General features: G+C 40.4%; 1 protein-coding gene across 1 annotated transcript in view; it reads left to right on the forward strand.

Annotated features, from left to right (window-relative positions):
• klf12 (KLF transcription factor 12) overlaps positions 1-14,564 on the forward strand; it is a 291,369-nt gene that overhangs the window by 134,742 nt on the left and 142,063 nt on the right. Inside the window, exon 4 of the mRNA XM_062976974.1 lies at positions 10,149-10,686. Coding sequence (XP_062833044.1) covers positions 10,149-10,686 — 538 coding nt within the window. The remainder of the gene's footprint in view (positions 1-10,148; positions 10,687-14,564) is intronic.

Raw genomic sequence — 14,564 nt, forward strand, 5'->3', positions numbered from 1 at the left:
GTTGTTGTTATTGTATGACACAGCAAACAAAATAGAGATGCTGGATTTCATATCACAAAATCACAAGTCGAACACTTCCCAAGTGTCTAGGACTGTGTGATGTATTTTCAGATGATGCGTACAGATCCCAGTAGGGTAGCCTTTTGCAGTTGGCAGATCGTAATTTTGTCAATGTCTATTGTTTCCAAATGCCGGCTGAGATCATTTGGCATAGCACCCATTGTGCCGATCACCATCGGGACCACCTGCACTGGTTTCTGCCAGAGTCTTTGCAGTTCAATCTTGAGGTCCTGATAGCGGCTGAGTTTTTCCTGTTGTTTTTCGTCAATGCGACTGTCACCTGGGATGGCAACATCAATGATCCAAACCTTTTTCCTTTCCACAACTGTGATGTCTGGTGTGTTGTGTTCCAGAACTACTACTACTACTACTACTACTTCTTCTTCTTCTTCTTCTTCTTCTTCTTCTTCTTCTTCTTCTTTTTCTTCTTCTTCTTCTTCTTCTTCTTCTTCTTCTTTTTCTTCTTCTTCTTCTTCTTATTATTATTATTGAGTCAGTGGTTCTTCTTTAATCAGGACAAACATAAAGCTTGTTACGATAGTACAACAGTTCTCATTACAGCCATCTTCCTTCTAATGTTGTGACTTCTCTCTTAGTATTCTACTCTGTGCGTTTGTTCGTTTGACATATAATGTTTATAGAGAGACAGTAAGATTTCTGCTCATATTTCTAACACTTTGCTTTTCTGACCACATAAAATATTACCTTCTCGTCGAGTACCATCCATGGGTTGGGCAGAATTCATATCCCTGTCATTTGGATCCATCCTGACAGCTTCTTGAGAAAAAAAATCTGCTAGACATCCTCACTCCTCAGAATTATGAATCATAGTTTGAAGCTAGTCATTTTTTTGGCAAAGCTAATCTTGAGAAGGGTTTCTATTAATAATAAAGTCTAGCATCACTCATAACATTTGAAGCAAAAACCTTACTGAACTTAACATGAACTTAAAATTCCCTTCCAAGTAGAACCTGTGACAGGCTTGTTGCTGCAGTGATGTACAAGCTGCACAACAAGCTTTGTAAGACATATTCCATCTTTTTGAAAGGAAATTCATATGCATTGGATAGATAGTTTGGTCTTACAGTGACAAATCTGTCCCACTGTGACCATCACTTTGTTTTTCAGGGAAATAAATTGATATGTGCTTTCAAATGCCATCCTTTGACATTTCAGGGTTTCATCAATCTTTGTTCGATCAGCAGAGTAGGAGGTAAACTAGTCGGGGTGTAACCAAGTCAGACTTTGGTACAAAATATAATTTTATGTGCTAGGATTAGAATTTCATCCAATTAGATAATTTTAATGTATTAATCTAATCAAATATAAATGGGGAATTGATTTAAAACTGATATATATATATTTGTATTCATTCTGCAATGCCAGCATTTAGAATGTGTATACAGTTCTATCTGAATTCAAAACAACTTTCAGTGTACATTAACCTACATATTATCAAAAACCTACTTCAGAAGCTTGATGATAGTGGTAAAAGGATGTGATAAATTAACAATTCATTAACAGGAGAATCTACCAATCAGTGTGAACAAAGAAAGGTTATATCTGCTACTATACTGCAATACAAGACAATAGCTTCAGTAAGGGTGCATCTGCAATGTAGAATTAATGCAGTTTGATTCCACTGCCATGGCTCAGTCCTATGGAATCATAGAAGACTCAGTTTTACAAAGTTTTTAGCCTTACCTGCTAAAGAGTGCTGGTAGTTCACCAAACTATAAATTCCAAGATTCTATAACATTAAGCAATGACAATGAAAGTGGTGTCAAACTGCATTAATTCTGCAGTATAGATGCACCCTAAGCAAACAAAAATACCAGTAATTATCATTGTAATAAGAAAGGATCCCCACCCTCAATAATTAATCAAATGCATTGAAGGGGTTAATTTGTAGTTCAAACTACAGTAGAGTCTCACTTATGCAACACTCGCTTATCCAACGCATTTTTGTAGTCAATGTTTTCAATATATCATGATATTTTGGTGCTAAATTCGTAAATACAGTAATTACAACATAACATTACTGCATATTCAACTACTTTTTCTATCAAATTTGTTGTATAACATGATGTTTTGGTGCTTAATTTGTAAAATCATAACCTAATTTGATGTTTAATAGGCTTTTCCTTAATCTCTCCTTATTATCCAACATATTTGCTTATCCAAAGTTCTGCCGGCCCGTTTACGTTGGATAAATGAGACTCTACTGTACCATATATATATATACTCACGTACAAGCTGACGTTATGTATAACTTGAGTGCAAGTTTCGGGGCTAAATATAAGGATTTTGTTATAACCCATGGATCAGTCTAGGGCCATTTCATGGAGAAGGGAAAGCACCAGTGTCACCTCAGTGAGCCAGCTGCCACTGCCATTTCCCTGCCCAGATACTCAAAAAGTCAATGGCAGAGATGCAATGGAAGTGATGCAATGGCAGAGAGAGTACAGGGAGGTTAGTATTTCTTTTCGGTTCTCCCAGGATGAGCTAAGCTTTTTTCTCTCGCCACTCTACTCAGAAAACAGGATGGCTCCTTGTTTTATAAGAGTTCTTACACTGATCCAAGCATAAGCCGACGCGGGTTTTCTGTGCTGATTTTTTCGACTAACATTTCTAGACTTACACAAGTATATAGAGTAGTTAAAATTAAAGTTTTTGTGATTTATTTTCTACAAGCAAGCTGCATATTTTTATGAAATAGTTAACACATTTCTGGATTGAGTTAAAAATACCCGCATAGTTTTGTGTTTGCATTAATTCTCAGAAGCATCTCTGTTGTTTGCTTTTTGTACTTTTTGCAAACATGGCCATATTGCTTTGGTGCTGCTAAACATCCTTTTGTTTTCTCGCTTGCTCTTTCTGTGCACAGCCATTTTTCTACTTTTTCGTTTGCCCTTGTTACTCTCATCTTAAATGCACATGCTACAGATGACATCATAATGCTGGAGATGTGATAACATCCCATATATTAGTAGAAAAGGTAATATGATTTTTCCACTGTCACTTGTGGTGGCAAATAAAAATTTGAAAACTAGAACTGAGAAGTAGCAGCAACCAGAAGAGTTAAATGATATTGCACAGCAGTGAAACACATTGGATTTTTAGTGAGGTTAGTATTGAAAGTTTGCTCAGTTTTTCAAAGGATGCACAGTGGAGGATCTTCTTATAGCAACACCAGAGGCACTCCAAGTGGCCAGCTATTGGTCAAAGGGCATTTAATATAATGCCACTTTTTTAACTTTGTGTTCTCAAATACATTACAACTTGTACCCTCAGTTCGTATTGACATGATAAATAATTCAAAGGATACCAATTCAGAGGTGATTATCTAATTTGGGGCACAGCCCATCTCCCCTGTTATGTAAATGTTGTACTAGCCAGTGGCAGTCAGCTGAGCAAGCTTTTTTACTTAACATTTGCCTCCTTAGTTGATCATATCTGAATTTATTTATTCATTTATTTATTTACATCATTTCTATTCCGCCCTTCTCACCCCAAAGGGGACTCAGGGCGGATCACAATATACATATACATGGCAAACATTCAATGCCATACAACATACAGACAGAGACAGAGACAAAGAGGCAAGTTAACATTCTCCAGTTTCCAGCTTCATGAGAGTATGTTCAAGTCCAGCCACAGGGGGAGCTGCTGCTTCATCATCCACTGTGACACTGAGTCCTTGATGGATTACTTCCTCATTCCTTTCCGCATGCTGCTGGACGATTTTTATGGTGTTGTAAATTAGTTAAATTAGCCTCCCCGTATAAGCGGTACCTAAATTTCCTACTTGATAGATGCAGCTATCTTTCAGGTTGCTTAGGTCAACAACGAGCTGGCCTATTTTAATGGTCGGGTGCTCAATCCGACCCGGGCTGGCTTCGAACTCATGACCTCTTGGTCAGTAGTGATTTATTGCAGCCGGCTGCTAACCAGCTGTGCCAGAATCCGGCCCTGTAGGGTTTAAGTGAATCTTATTGAGCCTAGTGGAATTTTAGAATCTTATTTCTAAAGAGACTATCATATGAAGCTTGTAGAGAACATTTGAAGCTCCCTAGCATTGAACAGCAGCACTCAGGATCACACAACATCATTCTAAACTCCCTCCAAACCAGTTTTTATCTCATTTTGAAGCAGTAATTTCCAATAAACAGAGGAAGCCCATTTTAGGTAGCTGAAAGTTCTTTGAATTGGTATTTATAGAATCATTGAATGAATCATAGAGTTGGAAGAGACCTTGTGAGCTATCCAGCCCAACCTCCTGCCAAGAAGCAGGAAAATCGCATTCAAAGCACCCTCAACGGATGGCCATCCTGCCTCTGTTTAAAAGCCTTCAAAGAAGGAGACTCCACCACACTCCAGGGCAGAGAATTCCACTGCTGAACAGTTCTCACATTTAGGAAGTTCCTAACTGTTTTCAAAGTGTTTTCAGCTGATGCGATAATCTAAAAGCATTTCAGCAGTGAGTTTGGGGACAGTGACGTGATTATGAGGATGCTGGCGGCATCACTTTCAACCACTTCACTTCCCCATCTCTAAACTGCTTGCTGCTCCACTTCTGGTGAGTGGCCAAAGAGGACCTCTGACTGCCAATCATAACTTCTCACTTTCATCATGTTCACGTCCTTTTTATTTTTTAAAAAATCAAGTAACTGCAATTTTGTAGGTAATTCTTGCCAGTGATATGGATTTTCCTCTTGATCAAGCATTTCCTTTCTGTTTGCAAGTTCCTATTGTTTTGCAAAATATCTAGCTGTTTGCAAGTCTGCCAACGTTCTAACTCATGCATTCTCTTGCAGTCCTAAGCAAGGTCTGGCCTTCATAAGTCTGCCTCTCTCACACAGAATACACAAGATAGGAAAAGGCTTGTAATTCAAAATGCATCTTTATTTGTTTGATTGAAAGTGTTTCCTTTCTCGTTGCCAGTCCATATTGCAATAGTTCAAGTTTGTGCACCTTCTAAGAACCTGGGCATTGTAAAATGCATTTTAATTATTTATTAACATAATATTTTAATTGTTTGTAGGATAGTGCTTGTAAACTCGAAAAAAGGAGAAGTAATTAACCACAAAGCCCCAATCTTGTGAGAATTTGAACTCTTGGAATTACCCAATCTTCCATAAAGGGGGGGGGGGGACAAAGCAGGGCAATGGGAGGAGCTGAGGTAAGCTAAAAGCGCTTTTGGGTTTATTGAAAGCGCTTGCGGATTGGTGTGATAAGATCAGCTGTTATACTGGTGTGCTCCAGCTCAAAGCAACATGGGTTTACAATTCCAGGACCTATTTTTAGAGCCTTGTGCGGCAACAACCTAAGTAGAAATGAATAGAATTTCATAGTTAAATTCGTACAGCAAGGTGAAGATGGTCACCATAATATTAACTGGATAACTTAAGAAAAATCTCTATGCCTAATGTACCCAATGATGTGTAAGAGCAGCTCAAAATGTTTTTCTGTGTTCTCTACAGGGGAGCAAAAGCTCATAGCATGTGGAGATTTCTCCCTAGGAAGTAGTGAGGCAGTAGATTCATAGGCAACCATCCTATCATGCTGAACAGAAGCTTGCTTTCCCTCTGATTCCTTGCTGCTTCCCTTTGAAATAATCATATTATATCTCATTGGGTCATAAAGAGCTTGATTTATTGAAGCCAATTCACAAGACACTAAATCATTTTGATAAAACAGCTGCATTTCACAGCATTTGGTTTTATCCCATTAAAATTTCAAGTCTATAATATGCAATTATGTGTATACTCAAAATAAAGATATTATTTTCTGTGCGGGGAAAAAGAAGCCTATATTTCTCCCCTTTAATTTGTAATATATTCGGGCTTGACAGTACTAATTTGCACTGCAAAGTAATTTGGGCATAAGAAAGCATATGTCAACAAGAGGAGTAGCTGTAGCTTTGTCTCTAGAGGATCAGATTTAAATCTGTCTTCTTACAGATATGGTTGATATGCTCATCCTAATTTTTGACCCAATAATAATTTGTGCAATGTGGGCTTTTCCTGTTCTTCTGAGGATTTGCTATACACCGGAGAACAGAAAGGAATAAAAATATGTGTTATAAACTTGTATGCATTCTCAGGGCAAATTAGTCAAATTATTAATGGCCCATTAATACTTCTGGTATAAGTCTACCCAAAATAACAGTGGCCAATGGTTAGTGATCCTCATTTATTTGGAATAATAAGATAAGGTCTAGGGGCAAAAGCAATTACAGTAGAGTCTCACTTATCCAAGCTTCACTTATCCAATGTTCTGTATTATCCAGTGCAGTCTGCCTTTTAGTAGTCATTGTTTTGGTAGTAAATGTTGCAATGTTTTGGTGCTAAATTCGTAAATACAGCAATTACTACGTAACATTACTGTGCATTGAACTGCTTTTTCTGTCAATTTCTTGTAAAACATGATGTTTTGGTGCTAAATTTGTAAAATCATAATGTAATTTTATGTTTAATTGGCGTTTTTCTCAATCCCTCCTTATTATCCAAGATTTTTACTTATCCAATGTTCTGCTGGCCCGTTTATGTTGGATAAGTGAGACTCTACTGTAACTATGTCTCAATTGGAATCAACATGAACTTCCAGTTATTAGTCCCACTGAATCAATAGGAAGTTTGTAAGCCAACAATTATGTAAATTCCATTGATTCAATGGGTCTGCTTTAGTCGAGACTAACAATTTAGTCCAGACTAGCAGAAGGTCCATCAGACTGTGTGCTCTTGCACAAGGTCTGATGGATGATTGGCATATATATTGGCGTTGCACTGTATTTTATTATGTTATTTAACTATTTTAACTGTTTTATTATTTTATTGTATTATGATATACTGGTAGTGATTCTGCCAGCTGTGTAAGCTGCCCTGAGTCCCCTCGGGGAGAAGGGCGGGGTAGAAATACTGGAAATAAATAAATAAATAAATTGGTTTTAGGCTCACATGGTTATGCCCCCCCCCCCCCCCAATCAGATTAGTCTTTTGCACTAGGTCTGGACAGAGGCTGTACTACATGAGTCAATGGCATAATAAATTGTCATGAACTTATGACATAAACAGTGTATGTGTGTGTGTACATGAGAGAAACAAAAGGTGAACCCATTCATGCAATTACCCATGAATGTTTTGAAACCTGTAAGTCCTTGTCCAAAGTCACATGTAAGATAGAGGAAGGCAACAATATAGTTAATCATAATGTTAAACACTACCACTGTCCCGACCTCTTTTCTGAGGTGTCTTACACACATTTGTAAATCTATGAGTATATTTTAACTAGAATGACTATATTCTGTGGAACGACTGCTGATTCAAGGAGAAGTGCCTCACAAATTGACATATCCCAGAACTCCATAGGACAGAGGACTGGCATTTAAAGTGGTACAAAACTGCCATAATTATGTAGTGTGAAAAAAAATCTGAATGGATGGATGAATTAATTCTGGCTTGTAGAATTCTGGCCAGACAACAGGAGAGCAAAAGCAAGTATTTTGTTCCAGTGCACTTTTGAGTGAAGAGGCCACCAGCCATGTATCTTGTTTTCAAATGGTGCAGCTCTTTAATATTGCCCCCCATTTTATTGGGTTTAGTATTTTAACGCGATTGGTTCCTTGTCCTTCCCCACCCATCTCTGTTTTACTCATGGACTTTACTCAGAGTTTTGCACTAATCACCCTCTGTACATAGCAATTGATGTCTTGGTTTTAATAATTGTCATGTTATGTTGTTTTATATCTATGTTATTATATTGTGTTTTAAATTTATGGACTGTTTTTCTCATGTAAGCCTCCCCGTGTGCCTTTGGGGAGATGAAGGCAGGTTACAAGAATAAAGTTGCTGTTGTTGTTGCTGTTGCTGTTGTTGTTGTTGTTGAAAGAGGATACAAACATGATGCTGACATAGATAATCCTTTCCATCACATTGTTCTTGAAGTTATCCAAGTATCTGTAGCCTGTAAAAAAAAATGGTGACATGATGGGTCCCAGCCAGTTTACCAGCTGTTAGGATTTCTGGGAGTTTAAGGCCAAAACATCTGGGGACCCACAGGTTGTGAACCCCTGGGTTATAAGAAGACACACAGGTCATTGAAATCCTGAAAGGCAGTTATGAAGTTTGCTCATGCTGCTGTTTCTTCTACAAAATGGTGATTGTTACACTGCCTGTGAGAGGGAGAGAACGTTGTAGCATTAGCCACCCACTTGCCATCTTCTACCAATGGGCTTCCCATATGCTTCTGTTTTGCTACCATGGCTGGTATTGTGTTCTTCAAAAAGATGCAGGCACAAATGGAAACACTTTTATTTTTCCAATTCTTTACACTTTGAGCCCCATTGTCCTTAATTACTGGTTCCACTGTTGAGAATTGTAAATAGAAATGGGGAAAACACTTGAAAATATGCTGGAAATTAATGATTAGGCAGATCCTGAACTGATGTAAATCACAATATGCACATTTTTGCACAGAAAACATGATTTGTTACATAGACAACATCATTTTCTGCATGGAAAATAGCAATTTTTCACTTTGAGACATTGCTGACAAACAATTTTAAATTATTGAGATCTGTATTTTAATATGTATTTTAATCTGTGCAATTTGTTTTGTGATATGTTTTATTTATGTTTTATGTGATATTTTTGATTAATTTATGTTTAATTGTCTATTAATTGTCTATTATGTTTTGTACTGGCATTGAATGTTTGCCATTGTACTTTGGAAGCCGCCCTGAGTTTCCTCGAGGAGAAAGGGCGGGTTAAAAAAAAGAAAAAGAAGAATGTTAGTGACTTTGGGGAAAGTAGAAATGGGTAGCATTGCAGTATGTACATTTGCAACAATAATATAATTTGCTTTCCATTAAAAACTTGGTGTGTTATCTTACTATAACCTGGTAGCAAGATGATACTATTAAAGTAGCTTTCTTTATTTTAGAACTGTTGGGACTTTCTACACAAAAAAGGAAATGAATTATTCATTTGAAATACAAGCATGAGTGTTTTTAGGAAGAGTTTGCATTTAGATGAAATAATTAGGGTGCTTAAGTCTGGTAATAGTTGGATAATGGGTTTATATACTTTCAGGAGGAATTATATAAATACAGTTGGCCACTGTGTTCCCTTGGATTCTTCATCCATAGCTGTGATCATCCATGGCTTTAAATATTTTTTTAAAAAGTAAGCCTTGATTTGCTGTTTCATATAAGGGACAGCATTCTACTACAACATTGTATAAGATGGGACTCAAGCTCCACTGATTTTGGTATTTGCAGAGGACCTGGAATAATACCCCAGCAGATACTAAGGGTCTACTATAATGACAAAGGGAGGGCTTAAAATACATTGCATCCATGAAGTAAGAGGAGGCAGTGGATCCAACTTGTTTAAAATATAGATAATAGATTTTGATTGAAAGTAAGCACTGACATCACTTTAGAGAGGCCCTGGGCAAGTCCTTTGAAACATCCTTCTATCTCGCACCAACTTGGTTTTCACATGGGCAAGCAGTTAGATCAGTGGTTCTCAACCTGTGGGTCCCCAGATGTTTTGGCCTTCAACTCTCAGAAATCCGAACAGCTGGTAAACTGGCTGGGATTTCTGGGAGTTGTAGGCCAAAACACCTGGGAACCCACAGGTTGAGAACCACTAAGTTAGAGGGATTGGCATTTTTTCTCTTTCTTCAATTTACCCTCCACTCAACCTTTTCACTAATGTAGACTCATAATCTGTGCATTTTCAGACTCAGATGTGGGCCTATAATATTCTTTAAAAATGAAGAAGCAGGCCATCTGCAGCCTAACTTTGCATTTCATCATCAGGCTGAACATAGCCTACCATCATTTTAAAATGATAGGTAAAAAGAACCACAGATGTTAGCATTCTCATCAGTTTTTATCAGCCCTGTGATTACAATGGGAAAATAAGGTATTTGGCCTTCTTGAATTACACATTTTCTTTGCTTGTCTGCTTTTTCACCTTAAAGAAAATAATTAAAACGAACCTTTACAGTTATTTACTAAGTGTTTTTCATAATAGCTTCTAAATGGTAATGACCTGTTTTCCTTTTTTCCCCCTCCACAGTCTCCAAACACTCATAGTTACCCAGATATGGAAGCTGTACCCCTGTTGCTGAACAGTATGAAGGCAGATTCAGAAGAAGACTCTTTGCCCACAGACCATTTCCAAACGCAAACTGAGCCAGTGGACTTATCAATAAACAAAGCCCGATCATCCCCCATTGCTGCTTCATCTTCACCAGTATCCATCACTGCATCAGCTTCCTCTCCCTCTTCTATTTCTACTTCTTCTAGTCGTCCAGCTTCATCACCAACAGTAATCACATCAGTATCTTCAGCAGCCTCTGCTCCATCAGTATTAACTCCAGGACCACTTGTGGCATCTGCGTCAGGTGTTGGAGGGCAGCAGTTTTTGCACATAATCCATCCAGTACCTCCTTCAAGCCCTATGAACCTACAGACCAACAAAATGAGTCATGTACACCGCATTCCAGTGGTGGTACAATCGGTACCTGTGGTCTACACAGCTGTGAGATCACCAGGGAATGTGAACAACACTATAGTAGTACCGCTACTGGAGGATGGGAGAAATCACATGAAAGGTAAGATTTCTTCATATAAAATGCATTTGTATACAACAATGAAGTCTAGGTTAATGACTGTCTTCTGGATCATAAGGGAATGCCTAATAGCTTTACAAACTCATCATTTTTCTTAGATTTTGTTACATATGAACTTTTTAGAAAACTGTTTAAATACAGATGCTTTTTATTTGCTAGTTTTTATTCTGCTTTTAAGCTGCTCACTGGCAGGAAGGACATTAGAGGCAAAGATGGCCACATAATAAGAAGACAGGAAAGCTTAGTGAAGAGAATGATGCTGGTGAAAATGGAAGGAAAAAGGAAGAGGGGTCGACCAAGGGCAAGATGGATGGATGGTATCCTTGAAGTGACTTGATATGGACAGGACACTATACTCCTTTTGATGTACCTTAGAATTACACCGGCTTTTTTTCTTGGCTAATGTATCATACTCTTTATTCATTTTTAGCTTATAGTCTATTAAATTATCTCAGTCCCTTTCACATCTGCTACTTTCAGGCCAGGTGTCACCCAGTTTATAGTTCAATATTTAATTTTAATTTTTTTGCTTAGATGATGTATGCACATTTATCTAAGTTGAAATCCATTTTGCTAATTTTTGTCTAGCTCTTCAATCAGCTGAGGTCATCTTGAATTCTCATTATTTTCTCTGGAATATTTGCTTCCTCCCCAGTTTGGTGTAATGTGTTAATTTCATAAGTACACCTTCTAGAACAATGTCAGAATACAAGAGCACCTCATTAACCACTTCTTTCCAGGGTGAAAACCAGCTGTTATGAGGACTGTCTTAGTTTCTTTATAGCACTGTCTTGTCTACAGTTCACCAGCTTACCTGCAAAACTATCAGAAGGCAAACTTGTCCAAAAGCAACAAAAAAAACTAAACAAAATCAAGATATTTTGCTTCTTCAACACTTCCATGACCTACCAAAATTATAACTATTAAAAAGAGAAATAGTTGATTTAACATCATGTAGAATTTTGCTCACAGTCCTGGTCTCTGTCCCTAAAAAGGATGTCAAAGATGCAGAAATTTGCAGCCAACATTCTCCAGGAATATTCTTACAAGGAAAGGTTACAAAGTTCAGGGCTGATAAGCTTTGAAAAGGAGAAATTAGGAGTGACATAATAGAAATGTATAGAATTATGTATGGTCAGGGGAAAGAAAAGAACACAGTCATTTACTGAAGCTGAATGGTGAGAAATTCAGAATAGATAAGAGGATGCTTTTACAGTGTGTAGCTGAATTCACTTGTACGTACTGTTATGAGACTACTAAAGTGAATCCCTTTAAAAGTAAATTGGACACATGTTGATTTCAATGGCTGCAACTTATGATTGTTTTCTTTATATTACCTCTAGTGTCAAAGGCAGTATACATTATATGTAGGACAGTGTTCATCTGAATATTTCATTTGCTGGGGAACTCAAGTGAATAGGTGCTAGTATACTCATGTTCTCCACTATGGATATATGTGGGAAGCTGCTTTCTACTGAATCAGCCCATTAGTTTACCTATCTCAGTGTTTTCATTTCTCAGTGGCAGTAATGGCTCTCCAGGATTTCAGGACGATTTCTCTCAGCCTTATTGAGACAAACCTAGTTTTTCTGGCATTATCCCATCCAAGTATTAACCAGGCTCAACCCTGCTTAATTTTAAAATTGGATGAGATTAGGGGTGCACCATGCTAATTCACATAATACATTATTGGCCATTGTGAGAGCAGGCCTGTGGTCTGAGATCGTCTGGCTCTCCTAATTGGGTTCCATCAATCACTCATCCTGAAATCAGAAGAGCTGTATCACAGGAAAGACCGTTTGTCCACAGTCATAAATCAGTGACTAAATGTATAGGTTCATTGAGACTTATTCTCTTTATAATATATTTGTGTTGCTATCTCTGTATGTTTAATTTACTTTGACAAATAATTTTAGGTAGAATCGATTTTTCAAAAGTTTTCTTTTCCATTCCTTTGTTTGATTCTCCACAGAAATCCCTGCTTGCTGCATACTCCTTCCTTCTTTTGCCTAACACAAATGAAAAGTCATTCCAAAGTACATTTGATAATTTACCCACTTACTTGTAGCAAAAACTAAGTAGGCAATGCTTTATGAAAGAAGGTGAATGTCACATTACTGTACATGTTTGAATATCCAGGAAAAAGAGATTTACTACCCAAAATAAAAGAGCTAAAGTAAAAGAAAACATAATCTATACATAGGTAATATACAAATAGGGACTCGTTTTTAGGAAATTTGAAAATCCAGAATAAAGCATGAGTATTGTAGGTACTCTCTGGGATTTTGTACAAGTTGTAAATAGTTTGACACTTGCATCTAAATTGAATAACAAATCCTAACTAAAGTAGATCCATTCAATCAATAGGAACTTGGTAAGACAAAACTTATTTACATTCCACTGATTTAATGCATCAGATATGGATGGAATTAACAACTGGATTTAGGTCATGCTGGCTACAATGATTTGATATCATAGAATCAGGGCCGGCCGGAGATATTTTTCAATGTTAAGTGGGGGTGCTGAAAAGCGCCCCCGCCACCGGCCCCGCCTCCCGTGCCCTGGCCCCGCCCAGCGTGCCCTGGCCCCGCCTCCCATGCTGCGTGGGAGGCGGGGCCAGGGCGAATAGTGCGGGAGGCGGGGCCAGAGTTGGCCCCGCACCCCCGCCCAGCGTGCCCTGGCCCCGCCTCCCACGCTACTCCTGCTCGCCCGTCTGGCCTTTTCTAGCTGGCTAGACTGCAGCGGAGGTCCCTGCAGGCCGCAATCGCGGCCTGGAGGGACCTCCGCTGCAGTCTGGCCAGCTAGAAAAGGCCAGACAGGCGAGCGGGTGTAGCGTGGGAGGCGGGGCCAACTCTGCCCCCCCCCCGCCCAGCGTGCCCTGGCCCCGCCTCCCATGCAGCATGGGAGGCGGGGCCAGGGCACGTTGGGCAGGGGGGGCGGGGCAATCGCGGCCTGGAGGGACCTCCGCTGCAGTCTGGCCAGCTAGAAAAGGCCAGACAGGCGAGTGGGTGTAGCGTGGGAGGCGGGGCCAACTCTGCCCCCCCCCGCCCAGCGTGCCCTGGCCCCGCCTCCCACGCTGCGTGGGAGGCGGGGCCAGGGCACGCTGGGCGGGGGGGGGCAGAGTTGGCCGCGCCTCCCGCGCGACTCCCGCTCGCCCGTCTGGCCTTTTCTAGCTGGCCAGACTGCAGCGAAGTTCCCTCCAGGCCGCGATTGCGGCCTGGAGGGACCTCCGCTGCAGTCTGGCCAGCTAGAAAAGGCCAGACGGGCCAGGGCGAATAGCGTGGGAGGCGGGGCCAACTCTGGCCCCGCCTCCCACGCTATTCACCCTGGCCCCGCCTCCCACGCAGCGTGGGAGGCGGGGCCAGGGCACGCTGGGCGGGAGGGCGGGGCACCGCCCTGACGGTGCCCCGCCTCGCGCCCAGTGCACCCTGGCCTTGTGGCAGCTGGCCGGGCAAGCCTTGTGGCCTGGCTGGCCTTACCCAGCCGGCAGCCGGCCGGGCAAGGTCAGCCAGGCCAGGGGCACTGGGCGGGAGGCGGGGCACCGTCAGGGCGGTGCCCCGCCTCCCGCCCAGCCTGACGGCGCCCCCCCCCGGACCTGCGCCCGAGGCGGAGGCCTCACGTCGCCTCTATAGTGGGGCCGGCCCTGCATAGAATGCTTAGTATACGTAGGGCATGTCTACACTGGTCCTTTGCTCCACACAACTTCCAAAGACTTCCAGTTAGTAATGAAGGATAAAACTGGAGCGAATGTTCCAGAGTTCCCAGGGTATTGTGTACACTAGGACTGGCTCTAATTTGAACTAGTCAACTTGTCCACATACATTGTTCTGTCCAGGCCCTGGATGTAAGTGATTTTGTAG

This window comes from Anolis carolinensis, chromosome 3 (assembly GCF_035594765.1).
Source record: "Anolis carolinensis isolate JA03-04 chromosome 3, rAnoCar3.1.pri, whole genome shotgun sequence".
Lineage (NCBI taxonomy): Eukaryota > Metazoa > Chordata > Lepidosauria > Squamata > Dactyloidae > Anolis > Anolis carolinensis.